The sequence below is a fragment of the Nymphaea colorata genome, chromosome 1 (genome assembly GCF_008831285.2).
Source record: "Nymphaea colorata isolate Beijing-Zhang1983 chromosome 1, ASM883128v2, whole genome shotgun sequence".
NCBI lineage: Eukaryota > Viridiplantae > Streptophyta > Magnoliopsida > Nymphaeales > Nymphaeaceae > Nymphaea > Nymphaea colorata.
In genome coordinates this window covers 4,531,873-4,558,653 of record NC_045138.2, presented here as the reverse complement: position 1 = coordinate 4,558,653, position 26,781 = coordinate 4,531,873, and the positions used below count along the sequence as shown (strand labels likewise).

The 26,781-nt window shown below is 38.4% G+C and overlaps 2 protein-coding genes and 1 long non-coding RNA gene across 7 annotated transcripts; all 3 read left to right on the top strand.

Moving 5' to 3' along the window:
- Nucleotides 1-5,533: 5,533 nt before the first annotated feature.
- Nucleotides 5,534-7,211, top strand: LOC116249951 (uncharacterized). The gene is made up of 2 exons (XR_004171286.2): nt 5,534-6,680; nt 6,754-7,211. It is a non-coding gene; the product is annotated as an uncharacterized LOC116249951 (long non-coding RNA).
- A 5,688-nt stretch (nt 7,212-12,899) lies between these two features.
- Nucleotides 12,900-20,255, top strand: LOC116266833 (putative disease resistance protein RGA1). 4 transcript variants are annotated; one of them, XM_031648278.2, is made up of 3 exons: nt 12,900-12,983; nt 13,894-13,929; nt 16,641-20,255. In XM_031648278.2, the coding sequence occupies exon 3, from the start codon at nt 16,699-16,701 to the stop codon at nt 20,128-20,130; it is 3,432 nt and encodes a 1,143-aa protein (XP_031504138.1). In that variant the 5' UTR covers nt 12,900-12,983; nt 13,894-13,929; nt 16,641-16,698; the 3' UTR covers nt 20,131-20,255. The 4 variants fall into 4 exon arrangements, with proteins under 4 accessions (XP_031504138.1, XP_031504132.1, XP_031504113.1 ...); XM_031648272.1 differs by lacking the exon at nt 13,894-13,929 and having other exon boundaries at nt 12,901-12,983; XM_031648253.2 differs by having other exon boundaries at nt 12,906-12,983; nt 13,894-20,255.
- A 2,692-nt stretch (nt 20,256-22,947) lies between these two features.
- Nucleotides 22,948-26,560, top strand: LOC116245345 (uncharacterized). 2 transcript variants are annotated; one of them, XM_031616968.2, is made up of 3 exons: nt 22,948-23,189; nt 24,515-24,845; nt 25,896-26,560. In XM_031616968.2, the coding sequence occupies exons 2-3, from the start codon at nt 24,577-24,579 to the stop codon at nt 26,344-26,346; spliced, it is 720 nt and encodes a 239-aa protein (XP_031472828.1). In that variant the 5' UTR covers nt 22,948-23,189; nt 24,515-24,576; the 3' UTR covers nt 26,347-26,560. The 2 variants fall into 2 exon arrangements, with proteins under 2 accessions (XP_031472828.1, XP_031472826.1); XM_031616966.2 differs by having other exon boundaries at nt 24,549-24,845; nt 25,896-26,559.
- The last annotated feature ends 221 nt before the right edge of the window (nt 26,561-26,781 follow it).

Below are 26,781 nucleotides of genomic sequence, written 5' to 3'. Positions count from 1 at the left end.
AATAGAGAAATTGAAGCGAGAGAGATAGAAAAAGGTAACAATAAACGCAACAGCAAGAGTGATTTTAAGAGATCTAGAAATCAAAGAGAGAGGGATTATAAAAGAGAAGAAAGAGAATTTAAGAGAGGTATCAAAGATTGAGAGATTTAAAAGAGAGATAAGTTAAAGAGAGAGAGAGAGAGAGAAAGAGAAACTGAAAGAGAGATTAATGGAAGAGAGAGATCAAAGAAAGAGAGGGTTAATAAAAGAAATAGAAAGAGAGACTTTCAGTGAAAAATCAAAGAGAGAGAGAGTGAGAGAGAAAGAGAGAGACTGAACGTTATAAAAGCCAGCAAGAGGCTGTTGGAGGCAAAAACTACAAGAACTAGTGGTAAAACAACATGAAAAAATGAACTTCATCTGCACACACCAGTAGAGAAAAACCATCATAACAAACTCATATAAAAGAAGACCCTTAAGCAACATCCCTGCTTCTTCGTAGGAGTATCACAACGCCAACCAATATGACCCACTCCAAACTCTTCATGCTCACAAGCCAACCATTATTGAAGATCGAGTTGTTGTCTCTACAATAGCCTGGCAATCCCCTGATTCCCCTTGCATCTTCCTTTGACAGTCACTGTCAACAGTTGTTCTTTCCCTATCCTCTAATAGGCCAAAGCGATGAGCAGCAAGTTTTAACATAGATGGTTGGGAGGGGATACCCCAAAGAGGCTGAAGCAGCTCTCCTTGGCTCCTAGGGTCTGAGACTGCTTTCTAATCTATGTGAACTTTCTGGAAGTAGTGTCTGTCATTATTTACAATTTAGAAGAATAACACCTACGAAAATCAAATTAATGACCAGGCTTTTGGGTTTCACAAAAGGTAGAAAAAGACCATAGTAATAATAACTCCCAAGATTAATGAAAACAGTAAACCAGTTGGGCAGAGAAATTCAGTTGTACTCATTCAAGATATTGATGGGTTACCTAACAAGTTACAGCTCACTATGCATAGAAGAAGTCACCTGCAGCACAATTCTACGGGCTCGTAAGCATGTGATCGTCAAAAGAGCGATAATGTTATCTGTATACGACAACATTATTTAATAAAGTACATGTCTCTATGAAAATGAGAACTGTAATATCTCCGACAAGGGGTAAAATTTGTATGAATGAACCTTGAAAACTTCATAAAGATATCTCAAAAATGTGTTAATACATGTCCAAAAAACATTTTACATAACTAGCTGATGTAAAATCACAATCAAATGAATAGAGGTACTTTGACCCCTGATATATTAATGACAAGAACATGGAATGCAGTCTGTGTAGGCATTCAGGAAAGACGCATTCGAGGCACAGATGGTGAATGTTGAACCTCTGTCACGGGTATAGACCTATTATTATGCAATAAGAATCTCATAAGGTTGAGCTAAAGTAATGTCAACTTTCCATTGATGTCCTTCATTTCCTTACGTGCTAACACCCTCCATTGGCGTCTTTACAAATTCTTAGGCTCATATGGCCGTTATTTCACATGAAGGGTGAATCACTTCAAGAATCTATGCTTTTAAATTGAGTGAAGTGAATCTTCCTGCAAGAGTTCTACATTCTATTAGGTTTCAAAGGAAATAGGCTTCCAAGAGTTTAAAACAAATCTCCCCTTCCTTCTATTGATTACATATATTTCAAAGAGATTGTAAACTAACAAATTTCCTCTTTAGTACAACTCAGATCCAAAATTCATCAACAAGCTAGTATTTTTCTCACGTGCTCCACTGCCTTGTTTTTTGACCGGTTTGGAAAGAAAGTTAAACAGGTCATGATGCTGCTGATGGAAAATTCATGTCAGTTACAGAAACATCTAGAATTGGAGGAAAAAGAAAGAAAATCTGCTCTTGAAGAGCCGATGAAACTGCGGAGAGGTCATGGAAAAACTAGCGTCCTTCAAGATGTGCGCATGGAGATCATGGGTAGTCAAGCGCTAAGGCTGCTGAAGAATGACTGGATTCAGGACCGAAACTAAGTGGAGATATGTAGTGGAGAATCATCAGGTCAACCTCCATTTATTCATCCTTTCCAAAATTCGAAGTGCATTGAGAATTGGAGCTGGGAGACCAAGAACTGCTAATCCTAAACGGAGTCACGATAATACATATAAGCTGTTCACCCCTGCCATCGGCTGCTTGGTCCTTCACAACGGTTGTGGAGATGATGGTTGCTATAAGGTACTTATCATCAATTGCAATAAAATGTGGATGGATATTGCAGCAAATGGACATCAACAATGCAATTTTGCATGGAAAGTTAGAAGAGGATGGTCACATGGTCTTGCCTTCCATATATGGAAGAAAGGGAAAGCTGCATGTGCAAGTTGATCCAATAAATTTATTGATTGAAACAGGCCCCAATGAAAGAGAAGCAATTTTCAGATATAGAGGAAGAAAAGCAAAGCAACAAATAAAGAAAAAGACCAGGCTGCATGCTGACAATTACAATTGAGTTGTAGAGTTCGGCCCTCCCCTCATAAAAATCAAGTCGAGTGAGTGAGTCCATTTGATTAGCTCCACCACCACATTATTGCCTTACCAGTGGTAGAGAGTGCATGCAACAACTGTCTCCATTTAATTTAGAAAACAGGACAAAAAGTAGTTTTAATGTGAAAAGGACATCCAGCCATCTTCACACATCCTTGTCCCGCAGAGTAATTTAGCCATCAATTCGGTTGGTTAGTCTTCAATGGTCTCGGCCCTCGGCTTCCACACTCTTTCTACCATTCCATACACCACCATTTCTGTTGTCCAGATTAGCTACATTCTTATTGCTGCTTCTTTTTCCTCTCCAATTCTAGATGTTTCTGTCATTCACATGAATTTTCCCATCAATAGTGGTGCGACCTGATTTCTTGTTAATCTCTTGTTTGTCTAATTTTATTGTGTAAAAAAGTTTTGGATATCATGAATCTAAATGTATTTCAACATAGGGCATGACCAAGCAGCATATCCAATACATAAATTAAATTTTTCTGAGGGTTAGGAGGGGGAGATTGCAATTAGAAACGTCAATATATTCAATTTGAATCAGATATCCAATCGATTTGTTCCGAAATAATTGAATATGGAAAAAAATAAATATCCGAATGATAAATCAGATCATATTCGGATTTAGAAAATGACATCCCATAGGATTCGAATTCGAATAGATGTTTGATCGGATTCAGATTTGGGTCGGATTTAATTTTGAATAAACACCATATATGCTATCTTCTTACACTTTGAAAATCAGTCACATTCGGTTCAATAATTGGATTTAGATTCGAATATGAATGCAAAAATCGAATTCAGCTCATGGAATCAGATTTTGGATCAAATTCAGATTCAGATATGACTTTTCTTTATTTGTACTCGAAACTGAATCTGAATGTCAATATGTGAATATTTGAAAAAATGGATACGGTTAAGGACATATTCGATTCTTATCCATTGATATCTCTACGTGCAAGTCAACAATAAATGCACACCTCAACAAGATAAAGTGGTTGAGTGTATCGTCAATGAAGGGATGTAAAATCTTCTCAAGGACCGTAGCGTAGCTGCTTGGCAAACTTACAAGTAGAATGCACATTGCATGTTCGATTCATATAGGTGCTACTCTAAAAAATGAGATTGTGATACTCAAATTAAAGTGTATATCATACTTCACCCAGGTTTCAATGTGGTCCAGGATCCTATACTAGAGGAATGGGGAGGCCTTTGGTTCATCTTCAAAGTGGTGAGTTGTTAACTTCGTGCTCACCTGAAGCGATGTAAAATCAATGAGTTGCCAAATTTCACTTAAGATCTTGCACTTCTAAAATATCTTGACCTAAGCTATTACGGACTCAGACAATTAGCTGACATGCTGTGACGCCTTCTGCGTCTCGAAGTGAAAAACTGCGAGCAATTGAGTGTGTGTTGGCTAAGATGCGAACTTTAAGGACTTCACTCTGAGAAGGATACCAGAGCGGCTGTGGAGTTTCCTCCAACTGGAGACATTGTTCTTGGATGGTTCCTGATTTAAGGAAATGATCAATATGGGAGGCTACTGGCAGTGCCTCAACAATCTGAAAAGCCTACCGCTCTCAAGGGGTTCCTCCAGCCCAAGTCTTGGTGGATTAAGGGTGGCGCAAAAAAAATTTCATGAAAAAGACTGAATTATAGTTTTAAATTTTTAACGAGATTTTTCAAAAAATTTATACAAAATTTTGTAAATACATGTGGACTTTCCATTGGATTCAAATTCAGGTGCACAACCACAGCTATAAATTCAGTTACTATATATATTTGTATAATTTTTATAAGTCATGCTTTTTTCCTTAATTCTCAAATAATATTAGTCGGAACCCGAATTCCGAAGCGAGGGTAGGCGAAGGGAGGGTTGCTCGAACTGTCGGCATCTCCATTTCTCTCAGCTGCTGATCTCTGCCTATTTCAGATATCAGAAATTTCATGGTTCCTTATCTTTAGTTTGATCTTTCTATGGCTTCCTTCCCTTCCATTGGGTAAGAATTGCTTCTCTTCCTCTGCTCTTCCATCTGCTAAGAAACGGAGGAGATGGCAATAGTAATCGATGCACTTGCAGAAACAGCTACTTCTCATTTGTTGGGGATTGTAACCAATTTGTTGGAAGAGAAGGTGGAGTCGCATGTATTTTTACAGTAAAACCATTCCTTGCCCCATATACATGTATTTTATCGACGTCCTTAACGTATGTGTAGATGTTGGGTAGTCAATGAGCGTCGAAGCAATCTACAACAGCCGGCTGTTGGGTAGTCTGATCGTGAGCCTTGGTGCTTTTGTGTTGATTTTGGCTCTTAAACTTGGGTATGTCTTCAAAGTTTGCTTGCGGAATTTGGTTGCGTGTTGAAGGCTTTGGCGTATTCTTGGGCTTGAAATAATCCGTGCACCAAACTTGCAAAAATATGACAATGGGAAGATTGTGGTTCATGCAGCTTAGAAATATAATATTTTGTCAAGGGTTGGAAAAGGGAGGCTAGTATTGTTTATATAGTGGGGAGGAGAGTGATAAAAGATGACTATATATTCACCAAAGTCTATATATGTGTGTATGTGTTTCTGAAAGTTTAAAGTCACCCAACCGTCTATATATGTGTGTATGTGTTTTTGAAAGTTTAAAGTCACCCAACCATCTAATCAGGACCATGTATTTGAAATAGATGGAGAAAGTCAACGAAACTGATTATATATATATGTGTAAGCGCTAAATGGCTGGGCGAAAAGGCTGGATTGATTATTAACCCTCTTTTAAGTGATCAATTACTATATTTCATGTAGAACAAGAATTGGGTAACTAATTAGTTCAGCATTTAGGATGGACAAAATCCAGTTTTCCAAGTTCTTACCCGGGACTGCTACTTTTCATTGTAAATCTCAAGGAGCGGTATTACAAAGATTAAGTAAAGAGGTAATTGGCTCTAGTATGGCATTTGATATATCAAATAGTCGGGTATTAGATGAAGGTCTTTTAAGCTTCCAGGTGAAGTGATTAAATTTCATTCATTTATTTGGGGCGGAAAAGAACATGATAGGCGGGGGAGCCAGAAATTCCATTCTGAGCCGTTCTGTTTCTCTCCCCGGACATAGTCGATTCGTTTCCTCCTGCAACATTGCTTGCAGCTCTTCAGTGGGCGTCTTCGAGCAGCTCTTCAGTGGGCGTCCTCCAGCAGATCCTCAGCAGGGAGTCTTCCAGCGGCTCCTGGGCGGCGGCTTGTGGTGGTGATACTCAATCTCTCTCTCTCTCTGCTCGCTTTTTCCGCCCCGTCTCTCCCTCGGCCCATGCCCATTTTCAGCACGCATTTTCGGCGGTGGCAGAGCCGCAGAGGGGTTTTATGGTGTTCTTCTTCTTCATGAACCGACGCAGCATCTCCTACAAGGGTTGCAGGAAACTTAAGCTCTCAAACCCCGATGCTGCATGTTCTCCCTCTTTTTCACTTTTCTTAATAATGGATTTCTAGCATGCTGTCTTTTTTCTGAAGCTATTGATTTTTTTATCTCGTGGATTTCATTTGTCATGGACGCGAGGCTGGATATCCCTAATTTCAACAAGGGAAAATACAGAAACGGAGACCAATCAATTGAATGGGGTGAGCGATCACACCGGAAGACTGCCTCTGTTAAAATCTTGGAAGGAGATCATAAGAGATGCAAAGAAAGTGGAGGAGACGAAAGAAGAACTCGAAGGACATCCCTATGTGATCATTTCTGAGGAAGATCAGCATGAGAGCGAAATTTGCAGGAGGTTGAGTTCTCAATTGGCCAAACGTGTTACCCAGGAGGTTGAATTTGCGTCGCAAGCCGAATCCTCTCTCGCGTCTTCTCACCATGTGTCTGGGCGAAGAACTGCTGGAAGTTCAATGGTAGCAAGTTGGATGTTAAAGTTGCTAACTGGAATAGTGTTAAGGAGGCCTTACGCTGATGATGGGAGGAGAAAATCAAGGTGAAATGGACGTGGAAGATATGGTGCATTTCTTTGTTTATCACAACGTGGCATTTGTATTAACTTAGAAGCAAGACTATGCAGGACACAGTCGCAAATGTCAATCGACATGTTAGTGGGGCAATAGACATATTGAATGTAGTCAGCAGCACCAACTGGTTTAATCGACATAAAGAAGAGATTTGTTACTGGCTGTATTTCTCTGTAAGAACATGTTTCAATATAAATCATTTATGAGAAGTCAGATGTAACATACTCTTCTTCCTCTGCAATGCAGGAATCTGAACCGGAGAAAAAGTATTGCACCATCTAACGGCCATAATTCATTCAATGCGTGGGCAGAAGTAGAATTAATGGAGGGAATATGGAGACTTCATGTTAACGCGATTGGCACAGTATAAGGGGAATGGCTTCCTTGATTTAAGGCTTTCTTCTCCTCTGGCTGCAAATCTTCTCATGTAGGAAGAAGGGGAGGAAGTGGCAGTCTATGGTTTCAAGCAGCTGCATTTTCATCTCTTAAACTTTGAGACAGTGAGAAACTCAAGAGGAGAATTGGCTGTTGGGGTAGATTAAGTGTGAGTAGTTGTTTCTTAGGGTCTCCTGTATTAAAATTGTCTCTGTTGAGCATATTAGAGGTGGATGCAGGAATGTCAGTGTATTGTATTCAAATTGCATGAAGTTCATTGGAATGTTCGCATACTTTGAATTTAATTGGTAGTTGAAAAACTTTATATACATTTGAGTCTAACTTCCAAATTTAAATCCGAATCTAACCAGAATACTACAGTTAAGTTCACAGCTTAACAATTAAAACTTTCAGGTTATGTATGTACATATTGAAAACAACATACTTTCAGATTATGTATACTTTCAGATTATGTATGTACCTATTGACAATATTATTGATTATTTTTCGTTAGAATATTCATTTAAGAAGGAATTGAATTAGATTATTTCTTAAATTTGGAATATATCCCATTTCTTAATTGGATTATAATTTCTTTTTTACATCTAAACTTAATTTGTTTAAGCAGTTTGATTGGTTAATTAGATATCTAATCTGAATCTGGATCCATTGACATATCCTAATTTACATTAGATTGACATAAACAAAACAACAAAGTATCAGGTATTGCTGACAAATTTTTAATTTATCTTTCATAATTGTAATTAGATTTGTTTATTTTGAAACAAATGTCAAACATAACAGACATAGCAAACGTCGGACAAAAAGAACTTAGTATTCTGTTCTTAAAATCATTAAACGGTGAATAAGGAACATCATTGTTCATGAGGACAGGATAGTAGTGTAATGGACAGGATGTCCTGTCTATTCCGTCCGAATGAACAACAATCAAACGACCTCTAAGTTTATATTTCAAACTCTAAGGGGCACTCATATGTAGACAAACTGAAAATGAATAAAGTTTTTATATGTAAATAAAGTAAATTTTGTGGGATTGTGTGGCAAACGTGGCTCTGCCACTGATGATAGGAAAGTAGATTTGGTGAAAATTTTGTGGGATTGTGTGGCAAACGTAGCTCTCCCACTGATGATAGGAAAGTAGATTTGGTGAACTGGCAATCTCATGTATAGAAGGGGCGGGGCCAATTTTCAGCTATATACATATAAAAGATCTCTATAGAGTTTTTTGGCATGTAGGGTCTGCATATCTTATTCTATTAGCCTCAGCTCGTAAAAGCTAAACATCTGAGTAACTGCAGCTTATTGACGAGCAAAATAAAGCAAAAAAACTCATGGTCTTGGCAAGGAATCATCTGGGATGGGAAGAAATTAGTCATATGAGAAGATGCAACTGGGGGATGGAAATTCCACGCAATTTTGGTCTAATAACTGGAGCTGCGGCATAATCCAATATCTGTTATCAGGAGAAGATTGTGATACCCGTAGAAAAATTTCTGTCCTAATATGCCGTTCACATTAAGATGCACTGTTCTTTCACTCTGCTCAGTACTTCATTATTATTCCATTAGTTCGAAGACGTCGTAGACCTTTAAGGACTTGCATAGCAATGTATTTATCTGGCACTGCTTTAGAGGTGACGGAAAGTTGGTGAGCGGACGCCTTAGCTTTCTGAATATATTAATCCACAGTTTTGTTCCCTTTCTTCAAATCTTCAAACTAAGATTTGAATTGCAATCATCAAAGCCTGCCACATATCAGATGCAGTCTTAAAGGCGAAGAATCTGACCGTGCACATCCTCAGTAAAAGAAGATAACAGCCAGCTGAACAGCAATTGATCCTGTCAAACCCATTCTTTATATTTGAGGTTCAACTCCATGGAATTTCCTTTCTGCTTGGCAGGAGCAGGGTAACTCTCATCGACAAGGTCCATATGATCATAAGTAATCAAAATGAGAATAAACTGTGATATATTCCCCGAGCATACAGTTCGCCTCGGCGTAGAGTTTAATAGACAACAAAGTGATGGAGGCTATTAGGATCGCAGAAGAAGAGTGTTTGGCACATGCATGCGTACTTAGTTTTCACTGATTCTGTTGAGGAAGATGTTGTTGGCTCTGAGTGGCCATTGCTAGATGGCAGTAAAGTCATCAGTGCTTCTTATCAACAGAGTGGAATACTCAGAAATTACAAATTTATTTTGTATTTCATAAAATTTTCAAACAGAGTTTATATCTTTGTCTAGAATAAGGGATTGGAGTAATCAAACACATATATATGTTCTTGTGGAAGTTATTGATTATGGCATGAATCTTCAGTCAAAGTATAGAACCAAATGAATGTAATTAATGGTTATAAACAAAAACTGAATAAACACCTCAAACCTTGAACGAAATATTTGTTGCCAGAATCCATATACCACAGAGTAGCTTAATTTTCAAATGGTTCCTTGCAACTCTTTCGCTCCTTATGCATAACTCTTTTTTATGGTGTTTGGTAGCATGAACTCTATGATAGTACTCTATGTATTAGTTTCTGCTATAGACTTGGGTATATTCATGAAACACTCAAATGCAGTACTATTTCATGAATCTACTTCAATCCAGTATTCAGATGTAAATTAGTTTGGATGCTCTTCAACATGTCATTCAATTAAGTGGACAAAAATAAACTAATGGATATGGTCATGGGTATGTTGACCACACCCGACATAGGTTTGACTATGTTTGGGCTGTGTCCAAGTGTGTGCCAATACTCGGACAAGTGTCTTATCCGTGTCAATATGGATACCTCATAAAAGTACCCCGTAATAGAGATATCATGAAGTGCAAAAAAAGACCTACTATTGCACCATCTAGGACAAAAGGAAAGCATACAATAGAACCATAATTTTTACAACAACAGAAATAATAAACAAAGATCGATGAGCATAACAGTAACACTGTCATAAAAACCTAAGGCCACATCATCAATAATTTTGGATGTAAAGATAAGCAACAAAAAGATAATTACATGAGCCACTCCTAAGCTCAACAAAGGAGAATTGCATCCCCAAAGCAAAGCAGTTGGTGCATCGGACGGGTGGAGGCTGGTAGGCTGCCAGTTTTCGTTTCAAATCTTCAATGTGTTGATTCTTTATGCAGCATAAAGGGGGTACTGCAGGTAGAAGAAGCATAATGGGGGGCACCTTTCTCATGAACTAAAAACAGCTCTGGACTCTAGAGGGATGGGGATAGGATAGGTGGGGGCTTTGGCCCTCAATAGAGAGCGGTAGGATAAATACTCCTTCTGCTTTACCAAACAACAAAGGGGAGATGCAAAACTTTTTGTCATTTTCTCTCATTTTGTTTGGTGAATTTGGCAAGTTAAAACCATGGGAAGCCCCATGTGAGTCAAGGAGGTACATGTCCACTCTTCACTTTCCAAAATCTCAATGCATGGTTGCAGCTTGCTGTTGCTTGTTGTTTTTGTGGGGCTGCTGGGTCACAGTAGCTAAGTTTTCACTTGGCTACATGCTATGCATCTCCATTTTTGGCTGTTGTAGATATAATTTTTTGTTAATAAAAGTCCGGAGCCTAACTCCCAGCATCTTTCATAAGAAACCTGGGCTGCTAATTACCCTATATCTAGATATGTCAGTATATCTGATTTGGATCAGATATCCGACCAAACTATTCCGAAAAAATCAGATATGAAAAAAATAATAATATTTGATTAATAAGTGAAATCATATTTGGATTTAAGAAATGAGATCTGATTGGACTCAGATACAAATAATATCCAATCGGATTCGGATTCATCGGATTTATTTTTAAAGAAATATCCTATACTTAATGCTCTTAAATTTTGAAAAATTGGCTAAATTTGCTTCAAACTTAGACTTAGATTCATATATGAATGTAAAAGTCCGATTTGGATTGTGAAATCAGATTTTGGATTTGGATTTGGATATGAATTTTTGTCTTTTGAATCTGAATATGTAAATATCCTAAAAAGCAGGTGGGTGATCTATTGACATCCTTACCTATATCCACATAAAATGCCCAACTTAACTCGAAGTTCAAAAGACAAACATGCAGTCCCTAAGAAATGGATTAGCATGAGATTTGCAATTGTAAGGAATGCAACGTGCATTCTTAGCATCGGAAAGAGGTGCTGATACAGTCTTTCTTACTCGTCTCAATGGCTGAAAAGAGCAGCGGGTAAGCCAGATGTGGGCTGGTATGAGCATTTGCCGGCAGGGTCAACAACTTTTCAACGAGGAGTGGACTTGGATTTTGGATCCAGCCATAGGAGTTGTCACCCAGGTTTGCTTGTCGTACGCCATCAGCCATAGAGATCTCATTGGGTCGGATTCAAATAAAATATACTCTTCACCACATATAGCTGCTTTTTCAGATATTCACATGTCCATATTTGAATTCTCATTTGAATATAAACGAAGAGAAGTCATATCTGAATCTGAAATCCGATTTTACAATCTGATTATGATCTTAATCCAATTTTGCATTCACTTCCAAATCCGAATTTTGAACCAAAGCTAGCATACTTTCAAAATATAAGAGTGTTGGATGTATGATATTTGTTTAAAACTAAATCCAATCTGAATTTGAATATGATCGAATATTTATATATATCTAAATCCGAATGCAATTGAATGTCATTTCTTTAATCCAAACCCGATTTGATCTTTGAATAGGACATTATATTTTTTCTATAACTGGTTTTTCAGAATGGTTTGGTTGGATATCTGATCCAAATCAAATATACTGACATCTACTTAACCAAAAATTTCTAACTCCACCGCTGAAAATGAGAGTCAAAGACCCCACCATGATATGCGCGTGATACTACCACTTGATTCTAACCAAAGTGGCCACAGTTATTGGCAGATGATCTATTCTTCAAATCTAGGAAATGATGGGATCATTCAACCTTCTTCGATGCACATTTCAATTCCTTTCTTTCCAAAGCCTATACTGGAGACCTTATCTTCTACATCAGCTAACCCCCTACCGCCCCCACCTTATGGCTGCCTGTACTAATTTTCTAACTTTGGTGCTCATCAAGTGACCCAACTATCTTTCAGGTCTCTTTCACAAAAAAGAAGCCACCCACCTAACTACTTGTCATACAAGCCGCCAAGGAGAAATGAAAAGCTGTCAAAGGAGAAAGAAAGAAAGGGAGGACAAGGCTACCCCTTCAACCACGATTAGGGATGCCAACGGATCGTATTCAAATTAGACATACTTTTAACTGTATCTACTTTTTCAGATATTGACTTATTTGGATTCAAATTCATATTCAAATAAGAACAAAGAAATATCTAAATCTGAATCTGAAATCCAATTTTACAAATTGAACCTGATCCGAATCTAATTTTTATATTCATATCTGAATACGAATTTTGTACCGAATTTGACCGGTTTTCAAAATGTAAGAGCATTTGATGTAGGATATTTGTTTAAAATAAATCTGATTCAAATCCGTATCTAAATCGAATCAGATGTTTATGTATATCCAAAAATCTGATTGGAAGCCAATTACTAAAGCTGAATTCAATCTAACTTTTTAATGGGATATGAAATTTTTTTTCATATCTGATTTCTTCGAAACAGATAAATTAGAAATCTGATGCAAATCAGATATATTGGCATCCCTATCCGCAACTATGGATGTCAGTGGTTTGGATTCAGGTAGGACTTGGGATTCAAATGTAGGCTCTACTTTTCAAAACTGAATTTGGATCCGAGAAGCTTATGATCCGAAATCTAGACATAATTGGGTTGGATCTTTGTTGGATCTCCGTAACACAAAGTGGACTCGGGCCTGAATATAGCATAAAACTGAAAAGTAAACGAATTTGATTAGTAATGGCACAATGCTTTTTTACTAGCTACGGTTAAATGGATTCAAAGTCAGGTCCATAATCAGATGCGTCCAACCTTAATACGTCCCTACACACGACCCACCATTCATAAAAGGAAAAGAACTTAAGGAGGCCTCTCTCTCTCTCTCTCTCTCTCTCTCTCTTGTTCTTCTGCCTTTGCTACAGATCTCTCTGCTTCTGTTGCCGGAAAAGGTGTGTTCTCTGCCTTTCGCTGCATACTTCTTTGCTCATGTCGCTAAACTCCAAATTCTTTTTAATCTGTGAATTCGATGCTAAGCATTTTTTAGTGTGTTTCCTTAGTTTTGTTCTTTTCAGTAGTAAAAATTGGCTCTTCCTAGGGTTCTTTGTCTTTTCAGCGTCGAGAGAAAGAGAGTTGTCCAGTCTCTCAATTTAGTTAAAGCAGTTTATGAGGCTGCTTGAATCGGTACTTAGATTCTGCAAGTTTACTGATCAGTGGAAAAGGGGAGGAAGGCTTTAATCTCTCTTTCTCTCCCTCTCTTTCTTTTAACCCTTCGCCCTCTGCTTCTCAGTTTTCGCCTTATACTTGGCAGCTGTGGTTATTAGCTGTTGGTGGCCGAGCACAACAGGGTCTTTAGAGACACAGCAGCTTTAGCAGACTCTATTGACTACTTGGAGAAGACAGAGAGATGTGCATCTTGCACTTCTCCTTGGCTTCCTTCCCTCTTTGTTCTCCTTTCTCTGTTCTACATGTTCTTTGGTTGCTTTCTTTTCTTTGTTTTTGTTTTTTGCCGTTTTTTCCTTGTTCGCGACTATTTGTCGCCTCATTTTCGTTGATGAATTCTCATTTTGTCGCTCTTTGTCTCTTTCTCTTTCTTCTCTCTCTAAAGCTAGTGACCCAAGTCAATGACTTGCTACAACTATATACAAACCACCAGCGACCGCCAGGTCGAGGATTGACTGCTAGCTCCTCCTCCCAACTCTCGTGGCACTCACGACAGCGTTTACTATGACTTATTAGTATAGCCCGTCATATAACTTGTTTTATATGAAAAAATTGCAAAAAAACGTCTCAATTTTAGACAAATGGCAAACAGGATCCTGTGATTTTAAAGGTTTCGACTTTACAGCCTCTCTTTTGCAGGTTTATATCAACAGGCGATCCAGCTTATTGAACAAGGTTAGACAACTATGGTTTAATGCAAAAAAGGACACTTTTGCCCTTCTTTCCATCAATCTCTCTCTCCCTCCCTCTCTCTCTCTCTTGCCTTCATCTTCCATCAGTTTGACAGAGCCCTTCGCCTTTTCTTTAGAGACAGCAGATAAACTGCATGCTTCTCTGGCACAGTGGGATGTTGTTGTGTGCCCTCATATTCGAGAGAAAGTTATATGCAACAGGCGCACCACGATGTGCAGTAAGGCAATGAAGGACATTTTGAAAATTTATTAAAAAAAATGCCATCCAAAGTCTTTTTTACTTTTGTTGATTTTCAATTTTGTGTTTACAAAAAAAAAAAATCCAATGTGAACTAAGGGCATTTTAGTCATTAATCATACTGGTGCATGAAAAAACACATATTAACCAGGTTCACTCATCTCCTAGGGATGGAGGGATCCGGACGCATGACCATTGCCTGGCTATGCTCCTAGTGGTGGTGGCTTGCCACCTCTGACCACATGTTCTTCTCCTTCATCTGCCAAAAGTATGGTCGATAGCTAACCACACACTTGGTGCCATGGTTTTTGCATGACTCCTACTTGTTGGTCATATTCATATTAACAAGATGGAATTGTATTGTGCACACAACAAATAAAAAGGGGAAAGGTTTAAGTATTGTTTTATAATAAAGTGTACTTGTTAGACTTTTGCATATCTTTTTTTTCACTTTATCAAGGGTATTTTAGGCATTACACACTTCTATGTGTGCATAAAGGCGACCAGTTTCGCATATTGACACTATTGACCATCTGCAGCATCTTGGTTTCAATCTGACTAGTTGGTATACCCCTTGCCTACTTGCTGGCTACATTTGGTTTCCACTTGGCTAGTTGGTGTATCCTTTGTCGTTCTACAAAAGAATCTTTTCAACCTTTTTACCTCTTGCTCATTGTTCTGTTAGCTCCTCTGCCACCCTCGGCCCTCCTTATCCCGCTACATCCCCAACCTGATATATTGTTGGTGGCGGATTTGGGAGGAGCATAACAATAGGTTAGAGGGTTTTTAAGAGATCAAGTTGTGTTCACACAATAAATCTATACCGTATAAAAAATTGAGGGTTTAGGGCATTTTAGAAATTTTTATAAAAAGGTGTTAGTTTTTTAGTTCTTAACTTTTTCATAATCAAATTTTTATTTTCGTAAGAAACTCCATTTTTTACTTTAATCAAAAGCATTTTAGTCATTATAGATCCAAACTGACTAGTTTTTAGCAGGGTAGTTGGTATGGCTGCACAATCAATCAAGCCAGCTCGAGTTCGACTCAAACTTACTTGCCAAAACTCGACTCAAGTTCGATTCGTTTACAAGCGAGCTTGAAATGTTAAACGACTACAGTTCGAGTTGTAAGAACTCGACTGGGCTCGACTACATAATGAATGTTGATTTACAAGAAGATAATAGTTAAGCGAGCACCAACTAAATGAGTTAAAAGAAACGATACATGTTTAACATAAATGAGTTAAGCAAGTATTGTTCCATCTCCAATTATTGCCAAAAAGGAAATTGTGCACCAATTTTTCAACAAAACTATTTTCATTGATTCTCAACATCCTATACACTGTCGACCTAAACGGCTAAATCGTGATTTGTCGGAAACAAAAAAAAAGTCCAATCTAGAGATCTGTAATACCAGCTTGCCTCATTAGTTTTATGCAGAGGATAGATTATCTTGATGATGGGTGATATTTAAGGATTTTCAGTAATATAGAAGAGAAAAAACTGAATTTGGATGATCACATTATTGGGGAGAGATTAAGGAGTAAACTTGTTCTTAATAAATCCGAAAAAAGTTTTCACCAATAAAAAAACACAAAAAAAAATTATGGTTTTAGTTACTTAGAAAGGAGTGGCCTTTATAAACAACTTGGGCAGCTCAATAAAACATCCAAAAATCAGCATGTTTTTGTTGGACAAGGGAAAGTTGCGTTTTGCAATGTGCTCTATATAATCCGTTCGGACAACAGGTTACGTGTAGACCTTTGTACAAAAAAAGTTAAGCACAACAGAGGTGTGTAATACTTAAATATTCTAGAAAATGTTTTAAAAATAGATTTTTAGAAGAACAAAAAAAGGTTATGAAAAAAAGTTAAAAGTACAAATATACATTTATTTACAAAAGACTTTTAAAATCTCCTATCCCCCCTCTCTTTTTCCTTGTTGTACATGTGTTGCGTGCAAGATGTTCTAAATTTACAATATAACCAGTTTAAGTTTGCTTTATTTTAGGTTTTTTCAGCTTTAGTTTGTTCGCCGAGGAGCCGATCCTTATAATTTAATTTTGTATACACTGTTTTAATATACATATCTATTTTTTATATAATGTTTTTGCTTTTTTATACGCTGTATTGGATAATGTGCTTTATTAATAACCAGCCCAATAATCTGGTTTTATTTAAGTTTCCGTATGCTTCGCTGTTGCCATGAAGCTGTTTTAGCTTTTGTTACATACGATTATGAGCAATTGTCATGTTCAGTGACCCCAAGCATAAGAAAGGATGAAAAACGAAGTGAAATTTGAAACATATTAAAGCAAGAAGCAAGGTTTAAAACATTAATGCAAATAAGTACAGTTGAGACATAGTCCGTGTACCTGTTTAAGCTTCCACTTTCTGTCCGCAGTTGCTAAGAGTGAGCATCTCATAGTTTGTCCATGCCTGCTTCTTTGTTTCTAAGGTGGAAAGATTTCTCTCAGTTTGGCTCTGCCATCAGCTGTATTCTCAAGCAAACAGACATGGCAGAAGAGCTCGCAAAGGCTGCCATTTCCTCGCTGTTGAGTTCTGTGGATTTGATCAAAGCAAAGTTTAATGCCTTCAAGAATGCAGAAGGGGAGCTCAAGAAACTCGAGAGCAAGCTCGAGGATATTCGAGCAGCCATTCAAACTGCAAACCGCATGCCTTTTTTCAACAACGAGCGCGTCAGAGACTGGGTGTGGAAGCTAAAGGATGTTCTCTATGATGCCGAGGACACCATCGACGAATACAGAACGAGCACCTCTTCGGGAAAGAAAAGAAAGGCCATCATGTCTGCTAGCAAGAGCTTTAATCGTTACCAACTTGGAAATAATATGAAGAGCATAAATGAAAGGCTCGAAGAAATACACAGAGAGAGGGAGACATTGGGTTTATATAAACTCTTTGAAGCTACACAAAGCAGTGGTACTGGTCAGAATCCCACGAGTACTAAACATTACAGAGAAACCACCTCCCTTATAAGTTGGCAGGGTACAGTGGGCAGGGAGGTCGATAAGAAAAGGATATTAGAAAGTCTCCAACTTAGAAGCTTTACCCATGGTACAAAATGTAATGTCTCTGTCATCTCGATCACAGGGCAGGGGGGAATTGGCAAAACAACTCTTGCTAAAATGGTATTTAATGAAGTTGAAGAAGAGTTTGGGAAAAACAGATGGTGGGTATGTGTCTCAGAGAAACCAGACCTCAAGGAATTGGTGAGAAAGATACTAGAGTCAGTTACCGAAAAGTCCCCTGACTATACCCAATTGGAGCTGCTATGCAAGTGCCTAAAGAAAGAGTTATCAGACAAAAGATTTTTGTTGGTTCTAGATGATGTATGGGATTTAGAGTGGTGGGAACAAATAAAGACCCTGTTGGTAGAGGGTGCAGTGGGTAGTGCAGTTCTGATAACCACTAGGAAGAAACAAGTCTCTGGTGATGTTAACTCAATATACATGCATAAACTGGAGCGATTATCTCAAGAAGAAAGCTGGCACTTGTTTGTGATAAATGCACTGAAAGAAGACAAGAGTGAATACGACTTGGTAAGGGAAAATGTGAAAGATATCGGGGAAAGAATAGTACAAAAATGTGGCGGCTTGCCGCTTGTGATCCAAACAGTCGGGCGTTTGTTGCGTTCAAAGAAGATAGGGAGGCATGAATGGACAGTTGCGGAGAAGAGCGGGATCTGGGAATGGAAAATGCCCTCATCTTCTTCTCCATATGGTGACATTCTTCCTGGACTGGTGCTAAGCTACGATGACTTGTCACCTTGTTTGAAGAACTGCTTTGTCTATTGCAGTGTGTACCCAAAGGATTATGAAATACAAAAGAATGAGTTGATCATGCAATGGATAGCCCATGGATTAGTTGAAGAAGCTAACGGGGTTGACATGGAAGCGAGAGCAAACGATTATCTTAATGATTTGATAGACCGATGCTTGATAGAAGAAACAAAAAAGGGTGTCAAACTGCATGATATTCTACATGATCTTGCCCTGTACATTGGTGGAAAAGAATACAGTCATAATTCTGCAACTGAGCACACCCGCCACTTGTCTCTTACGGGCGGCTCTTTTATTGCTCAAAGTGAATTGCAAACAAGTAAGCTGCATACATTGCTGAGTAGCTGCAGCTGTGGAATTAATAGCCTAGGCAAGGTCAGGAGCTTGAGAGTGTTGTCATTGATAGGTGCTGATATAAAAGAGTTGCCAGATTGCATTGGAGACCTTGCGCTTTTGAAATATCTTGGTCTAAGTGGCACTTGGGTGAAGAGTTTGCCTAGTTCAATAGGTAGACTCTACAACTTGCAGACACTGAATTTAGATGGCAGCCATATAGAGGAGTTGCCCAAGGAAATAGGGGAACTTTGCAACTTGAGGTATCTTGGATTGGAAAAGACAGACAAATTAACATTTGTGGCTGAAGGACTTGGTAAGCTTACGCATTTAAGGACCCTATGCAAGTTCCTTGCGTGTGAAAATGGGTGCAGTATTAGGGAGTTGAAAGAGTTGAACAAACTGAAGGGAAGTTTGAATATAATGGGGTTGGGGAGTATCACTACCATGACAGACGCAGGTGAAGCACAACTCAACAAAAAGAAGAGCATAACCGCCCTGCGTTTGGATTTCTCGATGCCCAATGGCGCAACCAGCAGAACTGCTGATGATGATACAGGGGAATTACAGAATGAATCAAAGAGACAGGGTGGTATACTAGAGGCTTTACAGCCTCCACATGGCCTCGAGAACTTGGAGCTATCCTGCTACAAAGGAGGCGCGCTGCCAAGCACTTGGTATCTGGAGTCCAACTATGCCAATCTGCAGACATTGAGGTTGTCCTGTTGCTCTCACTTGGGGACGATGCCCGTCGTGCCTGCGCTCAAGTCATTGACATTGGAAAAATGTGACGACCTTATGCTGCTAACTAGCATGCCCGCCCTTGTGAAGCTTGAAGTGAAGGAATGCAATAAATTGAATTCAGTTGCAAACATGCCCGTCTTAAGGAAGTTGAAGTTGTCGTCCTGTCAGGTGCTAAACGATCTCCCATGCTTTCCTTCACTTGAGGAACTCAAGCTGCAGTACTTGAACATTTTCAGAGGATGGCCGATGGAGAAAGGGCAAGAAGGGACCACTGCCATGCCACACCTCAGAACACTGGAAGTGTCAGGTTGCGCAGAGCTCAAGGCCTTGCCTCCATGTCTAGAATCGCTTGAAGAAATGACAATGTTTGGTTTACCCAAATGGGAGGGATTTGAAGGGGGAACAGGGGAAGCTGCAGCACTGCCATGCCTAAAAAATGCGCAATTGGTGATGTGCCCAAATATGCAGATGGAAGGGCTCCTCCCTGCTTTATCAAAGGGTCATGAGATCGAGCTTCAACAATTGACTGTACTGGTGAGCCCATGTGCGAGACTCAAGTTGGACGCCTTCACTCGTCTGCCCAAACTCACGGAGCTCAGGACAAGCAACGAGTTGTTGCAATGTGGAGATGGTGATGAACCGCCATTGCCATCACAGGTATCCTCGTTTCTACCCTCCCTCAGGATTCTACATTTGTGGGGAGGGGAACCCAATGCCAATTGGGGAAAGGTGCCAGATTGGGTGTGGGGTCTCACCCAAGTGGAAGAGATATGGCTGTATGATTTCCCAGAGCAGACAAGTTTGGGAGGAGGCCACTGGCAAAACTTCAAACAGCTTAAAGGGCTCTATATAAGAAAGTTCCCCAAACTGAGGTATCTTGTGGACATGCTTCCCCGACCTGCAAATGCAGCAGAGGAAGAAGAAGAGGGGGAGCATGGTAGTGCAGGATTGGTGCCAGAACAAGAACAGATCGCGTCGCTCTCAAGGCTTGAAGATTTGGATTGTTACAACTGCCCCTTGCTTTTATTGCCTAGAGACTACTTGCCAGGCGTCCGTATTAGCTACAAATAAGATGGGGACTCTCCAATTTTATAACACGTCGTGTGGTTCAAGGTCTTTCTTTTAGCTGGTTTTCTTCAAATTTGATTTGAATTATGATCTCAGATCTTATGAGACAAAAAAAATCGTGAATTGAATGTGATGACAATTTAAAATGAATTGTTTTATGTTATTTTAGATTTATCAAACATTTCCGATCAGGTTTTAACCATCTTGCTGATCGAGAAGTACTGAAATGCTCAATTTCTTTTAGTCAAACAACCTTGACTTTGAGTGATGAGCTGACAATTATGTGCATGAAATGTTTCACAAAGACGCCTTCAACTTCGCAAGAGAAAAGGAGAAATATTTGTTCAAAAAGCTTTTTCTTTTTTCACAAAGAGCACCAATTATCAAGCTTGAGATCTCATTCTTCTGTGCACCAAAAGTCTGGAAGCTCTTATAATTTGAAACATAGTCACAACAAACTTTTTTGAGTTTTAAAAGGCAAGGTTTTTGTGCGGCTTTAAAGAAAAAAAAATAAAAAATAAAAAAATACCATAAATTTTTAAAAATTAAAAAAAACTAAAAATAAAGAGAATAAAATAAGTGAGAAACTAATAACATAAACATCACCAAAAAAGTAGATTTGCAACAATTATAAAATGAAAAAAAATAATTTGGCATTAAAAAGAGTGAAAAAATGAATTAAATGAAAAAAAAAACGTGTTTTTTTGTGTTTTAGCAATTTAACGTTTTTTTAAAGGAGTTTTTTTAAGTCTTAAACAGCTAATTTATTATCGCAAAATGCTATCGCTACAAATTTAAACAGCTGATACAAAGGTGTCACGTGTCATATACTTTTTTTAAGACATAAAACACTTTTTGTCAATTCATAGTAACTGACTCACGTTGAACGCTGAATCTGCCACTTCATTCAGCAGGCAGCCTGGCATTTTATACGTTTTATTTTTTTATTATATATAACTATAATTCATTTATAGATTAGCAAACGTGTATTGACAGATATGACCATGTTTGATGAAAGATAAAAGATCAAAGCATCTTGAGTTTTCATTTTACACCATTGAATTTAGAGATGTCAATATATATTCGATTTAAATCAGATATTCAACTAAATCGATCCAATTAAATCAACTATAAAAAAAACTTTAATATCCGAATAAGAAATTGGATCGGATTCGGATTTAATAAATAACATCCGATCAAATTCAGATTCAGATATACATAAATATCTGATCAGATTGAAATCGGATTCGTTTTTAGACAAATGTATTGTATCTAATTCTATTGCATTTTAAAAATTGGCAAAATCCGGTTCAAAATTCAGATCAAATTGTAAAATTGGATTTCTCATTCGGATTCGGATATGAGTTTTCTTTATTCGTATCTGAATCCAAATTTGAATCCGAACATGTGAATATCCTAAAAAGTACATATGATTAAGGGTATATCTGATTTGAATTCGATCCGTTGACATCCTAACCAGACAAAGTTTAGTGTTTTCTCTCTCCCTCTGGATAAGGAGAAGAGTGAGGAGACCAACAAGTCATTTTCAAGCACGCCGTAGTGCAAATCCCTTGAGTTCAGTCAGCATTCTAGTAGGTCGTAAGCTAAAACGGCTATGTACATATGAATACAAATTCAGATCCAAACACATCTATCAGTTGCCGTTGAAACTTAATACAAATAAATCATTGCAATATTGCTGCATCTTAAGAAAAAAAAAATGTACAGAAAAGCATATAATTGAATCCCATAAAAGGTGTTCAAGGCACCTGCTTTTAGATGTAAACACGAAGATAAAATCTTAATTTGGATTTTAGCTGAACGTGATCTTAAATCTTGATGTGAACCAACCCAAGTGTGAATCAAATTTGATCTGTCAAATCCAAGTCTGACCCCAACCACAATCTGCTATTGGGTAATTGATGCAAACGTTACAAAAATTGGGTTGATTTCAGATTATTATCCGCATACCTGCCACTTGAATCACAATGGCTGGAAGGACATGAACATTATGAAAGAATTTAGAAGTGCGCACAACGGGAAGGTTAAGCAAGCTAAGAATTGCAATACTCTTAGGCGTTGTTTGATTATTCTGGATTTGAAATCCATGGATTTGATGTAACATGCTTTTGTTAATGTGGCAAAAAAAAGCTATGGTAAAGTCCATGATTCATCAAACTAAGTATCTTAAGTCAGACCTAACATCAAAACTTAAGATCCTTATTTTACCTGTTTGCTTTGAGAAAAAGTTGGATCAGGAGAGAGTATGATATTAAATCCATGGTTCTCAAATCTTCAACAAACTCAAATCTGAAGCTATCAAACACCCCCTAAGTAAACAAACATGAACATTTCTTACACCATCATCAGCTTTTACCAGAAATCATGTTACATAAGAGCAGGGCATATACTGTGAGTAATAAGTTTTGACCCAAGATAAGCTAATCGATATTCACTAATCGGAGATTTAACAGTGACAAAAACTTTGGGGAAATATTGAAACCATCCAAACTTTTGATGCACAATCAAATTTGGCTGCAAAGTTTCCGGTGGGCATTTGAAATCTTCCCTAGAAAAAATAGCCAACAGTGAGTGACTATATTTGGAAGATCCAGTTACCCGATTCCATCCGTTGACAACCTCCCTGATACATGAACGCTTATCCAATTTCAAACAAAACGACAAATGAAAAAGAAAGAGAAGGCACATGCCTATGACTTGTTTTGAATTACCAATGAAACAGAAATTACCTAATAGAGGGCCTTAAAATCCGTTGAATCCTTCAACAAACTTGGCATTTTGGTTGGATCCAATCCTTTCTTTCTCTTCCTCTTTCGCTTTCCCTCTTCCCCCTTCCTCCCCCCGTTGCCTCATCGTCATCGTTCCTCTTCCTCCCTCTGCGCAGGCCTGCAAGGCTTCCTTGTGGTCCTCTGCGTCTTCATGGGCTTCTCCTTTACCAAAAGACGCAGCCTACAGAATTTTTTTTTCTGATTAAAATGGCAGTTTTCTAAGCACTACCCATCTCTTAAAACACCAAAAGGAGGCTGAATTCAGATTGCCAGGTACTATTTTCCTATGCATGAATTGAATGTTTTCCTTGCATACTTAAACCATGTGTATGGATGCTTCCTCTTCGATGGCTTTCATTTCCGCGGCTCGTGCATTGCCCATGCATAAGAAAACAAGATCGCATCCTTAAATGTTCGTTTTTTTTTTAATCCATGATCGACGCTTTCCTTGTTTAGCATGTATGTTTTCTCTCCTTTGTTTTCTGCTTTTTTGTTTCTTTACTCTCCAGTACAGTAAAATGTAAATGCTCCATATTCCAGAACATGATGTTCATGTGATTGTCTTGTGTTCTCCTGAGTCCTGCTCCTTTTTCCCTTTTGGAGCACTCAAAGAATGCATTTACATGTATATATAGGGATTCACGCATGGCTTCATGGACATATATTGAAAGAAACAGTTTCCTTTTCGTTTTGGCATAGTTCAAATAATATGTGCAGGCAGCGTTTGAGCATAAATTTTGGCATAGGACCCTGGGTAACAGTTGCCGACCAGAACTCCGACTACCTCCGAGGAGGTCGGATTTAAGACCTTGAAGTAAAAGGAGGTCAATAATTCACTACCTAGATCTTTTTTGGCAGATTTTGGTAAGGGATCTCCCTGACCTCACCGGCTAATTAATGTAGTAAGGCGAAAAAGAAGGAAAAGAAATGAAATTATCAGACTGTTAGAGTGCATTAACCTACCAATTGTACATATGTTTTCTACCTGCTTTTAATGGGCAAATGTTATCTGCATGACTGGGTTTCCTTCCTGTTCACAATTGTTTTATAAAGTAAAAGAAAAAAGGAGATTTACATATATGTTGATGATATTCTTTTGTCAACCATATCAAAAATGAAATCCATGGTACATGGCCTCGAGAATTGGTTTAAGGTTATTCCATTTCAACTGCAAAAGAAAAATGTGTACATGTGTGTGTGCCTCACATATTCCGCAATTTGCAGAAAGCATGCGGGATACTTTAATTGGGGACATTAGTAAGCTGACAACCAACATAGCTGCGGCTTGTTCGAATATCCTTGCAAATGATTAAAACCCTCTCGCTACATAAATATGATTTATATCTCATGAGACGGCTTAGTTCAGCATGTATATCTTGCAGTCTTTACGAACCCGATGCTGCTAGTGATCTAAATGATCGATCATAAATACTCCAAGTATGCAGGAAACTGGAGTTGGTCCATTTCACTTAGATCAGAGAACCAAAATCCTACATGGTCAAACATATGTTTTATGTAATGGATATGATTATATGACCCTTAATCTCCTCTTTCTTGGCATAACCTTTTACTTCATAACAAAGCATGTTTTCCTGTAGGCATCATTAGTCAATGGTTCTTCATTTCCTCCAGGCATTGATCAAGGAAGACGGGAAAAATCATGAACGGATTTGAGTACAGGGGCATTGGTGGAGAAGCTGCAAGCAATGAGGCAACCACCTCAAACTCGGGCATGCCTTCTCCTTCCAATGTTTACAGGCATCAGTCCGCTGACAGCGCGTTCGCCAGGCACATATCCAGTCGTGTGAAATCAACGTTCATAATCAAGGCTCCACCCACCGAACGCAAACTCGAGTGCACTTTGGAGGAGCTTTGCCAAGGCTGTGTCAAGAATATCCTTATCGCTAGAGAGGTCACCGGAATGAATGGGTGAGCAGTGCACCATGCCCTTCATCAATGTCATCACCTTCATGGATAATTGTAGCCTTCTCGACTGCTTTTGAGTTATGTTTCGCAGTCAGATGAGATCATAGTCACCAAAAAAAAAAATATATTGAATTTATCAGGAACTTTCTTCACTGACATTTCTATCTTCTGAAATAAAGAAAAAACCAGCTTCTTTGGTGGAAATTTCAGAAATTCTGAATCAAAAAACTATAAAGGATGACAGAATTGCTATTGAGCAGCCGCTTTTATAGTGTTTTCTCGCAAAAAATATAAAGGAAAGGCTGGGGCATTTAGAAAATTACACTTGAAAGTTGAAACATATTTTAAAGCATCAAAAAACTTGCAAAATAATTATGACGCACTTTTTGAAATATTTTGAAATGTCAGAATATTTTGCAAATATTATTCATTGGCTCTAAATTTTGACAAGATATGACATTTTCAAATATCAGAGATAGTGTCTGTCGCCTTTTACAAATATCAGAGATAGTGGTGACTAGTCAGAAACTCTGGCGAGTACTGACAAATATATAATAGATGTCATTCTCCGAGAATCCCACGCTATTCTGAAACAAAAAATTAATGAAATATAAAATCAGAACATACATCATGCACGTATGAACTCATTTTATCTTGTTAACATCATGTGTTGCATTATCTTATATTAGATTCGCCACAGAGAAGAAAACTCATGTTCTTCATTTTGTTCAGTTATTGCTTGTTTCCGCAGCTTATCATCCTTTCATTTGTTCCACGACGAATGTCTTAAACTTTTTCATTAAAAAGAGACGGTCAAGAAGCAGAATACTAACACTTTTGAAGTCTCATGCTATCAGTCTATCCTCCTAAAATCACCTTACAGTTCTGAGAATATTTTATGTTGCTGGTTTAGCTGTTTTGTTCATTAGTCAGTGGTGATGTATAATATTTTCAGTATGGCGACTACAAATTTGGACATGTCCAAACTTGTGAACCCTTGCATGGTGGGGTTGATTTACAGTAATTATATTCAACCTGCTGTGAGTTTTGCAGGAAGACAGTTCTAGAGCAGGAGAAATTGAAGATAAAAGTGAAGCCCGGGTGGAGGACAGGGACCAAGATCACATTTGAATGTTTGGGTGATGAGCGGCCGGGCATGCTTCCAGCCGACTTGGTATTCTTGATAGTGGAGAAGCATCATCCTTTGTTCAGGAGGGATGGAAATGACCTGATCTTGGTGATTGAAGTCCCATTAGTCAAGGCTCTTACTGGATGTACACTTTCTATACCGCTTCTTGGAGGAGAGAAGATGTGTTTGGCATTGAGTGACGTCATATATCCCGGCTATGAGAAGATAATTAAGGGCCAAGGAATGCCTGACATAAAAGAGCAAGGGAAGAAAGGGGACCTCCGGGTCCAGTTTCAAGTAAAATTTCCTGCACACTTGAGTAAGAAACAACAAGATGACATCAGGGAACTGTTTAAAGACATGCCTACTTCTTGATAAACTTCTCCCTCTTCTCGTTGCTTTCTTTTCACTGTTAAGAAGTTAAAAGCTAGCAACACCTGTACCATAATAGTACGAAGAAAACTGTGTATCATAAGTTGCATGAAAACTTTCCTCCCTTTGTGGGCTACATGGTTTCACCTCTAAATTTCTGTGGGTAGCGCATGTCCTTGCATCAATCACTTTAACCGGGCCTGCTGCTCTCACTTGGCCATTTTCTTTCACTGTGATATTGAGAATTACTGTGCATCACAGAATTTCATTAAACTCGTCTGACGGAACCAGTATGATCCTTATATGAAGTCATCTGATCTCTCCAAAGGGCGCATCAGCTTCAGTCAGAAGTCTTTAGCTTTTGATGGCTGGATCACATGATCACAACCTCGACAGAAGGGTTAGAGAGAAACAGTTTTAAAATTCAATTATTGAAGA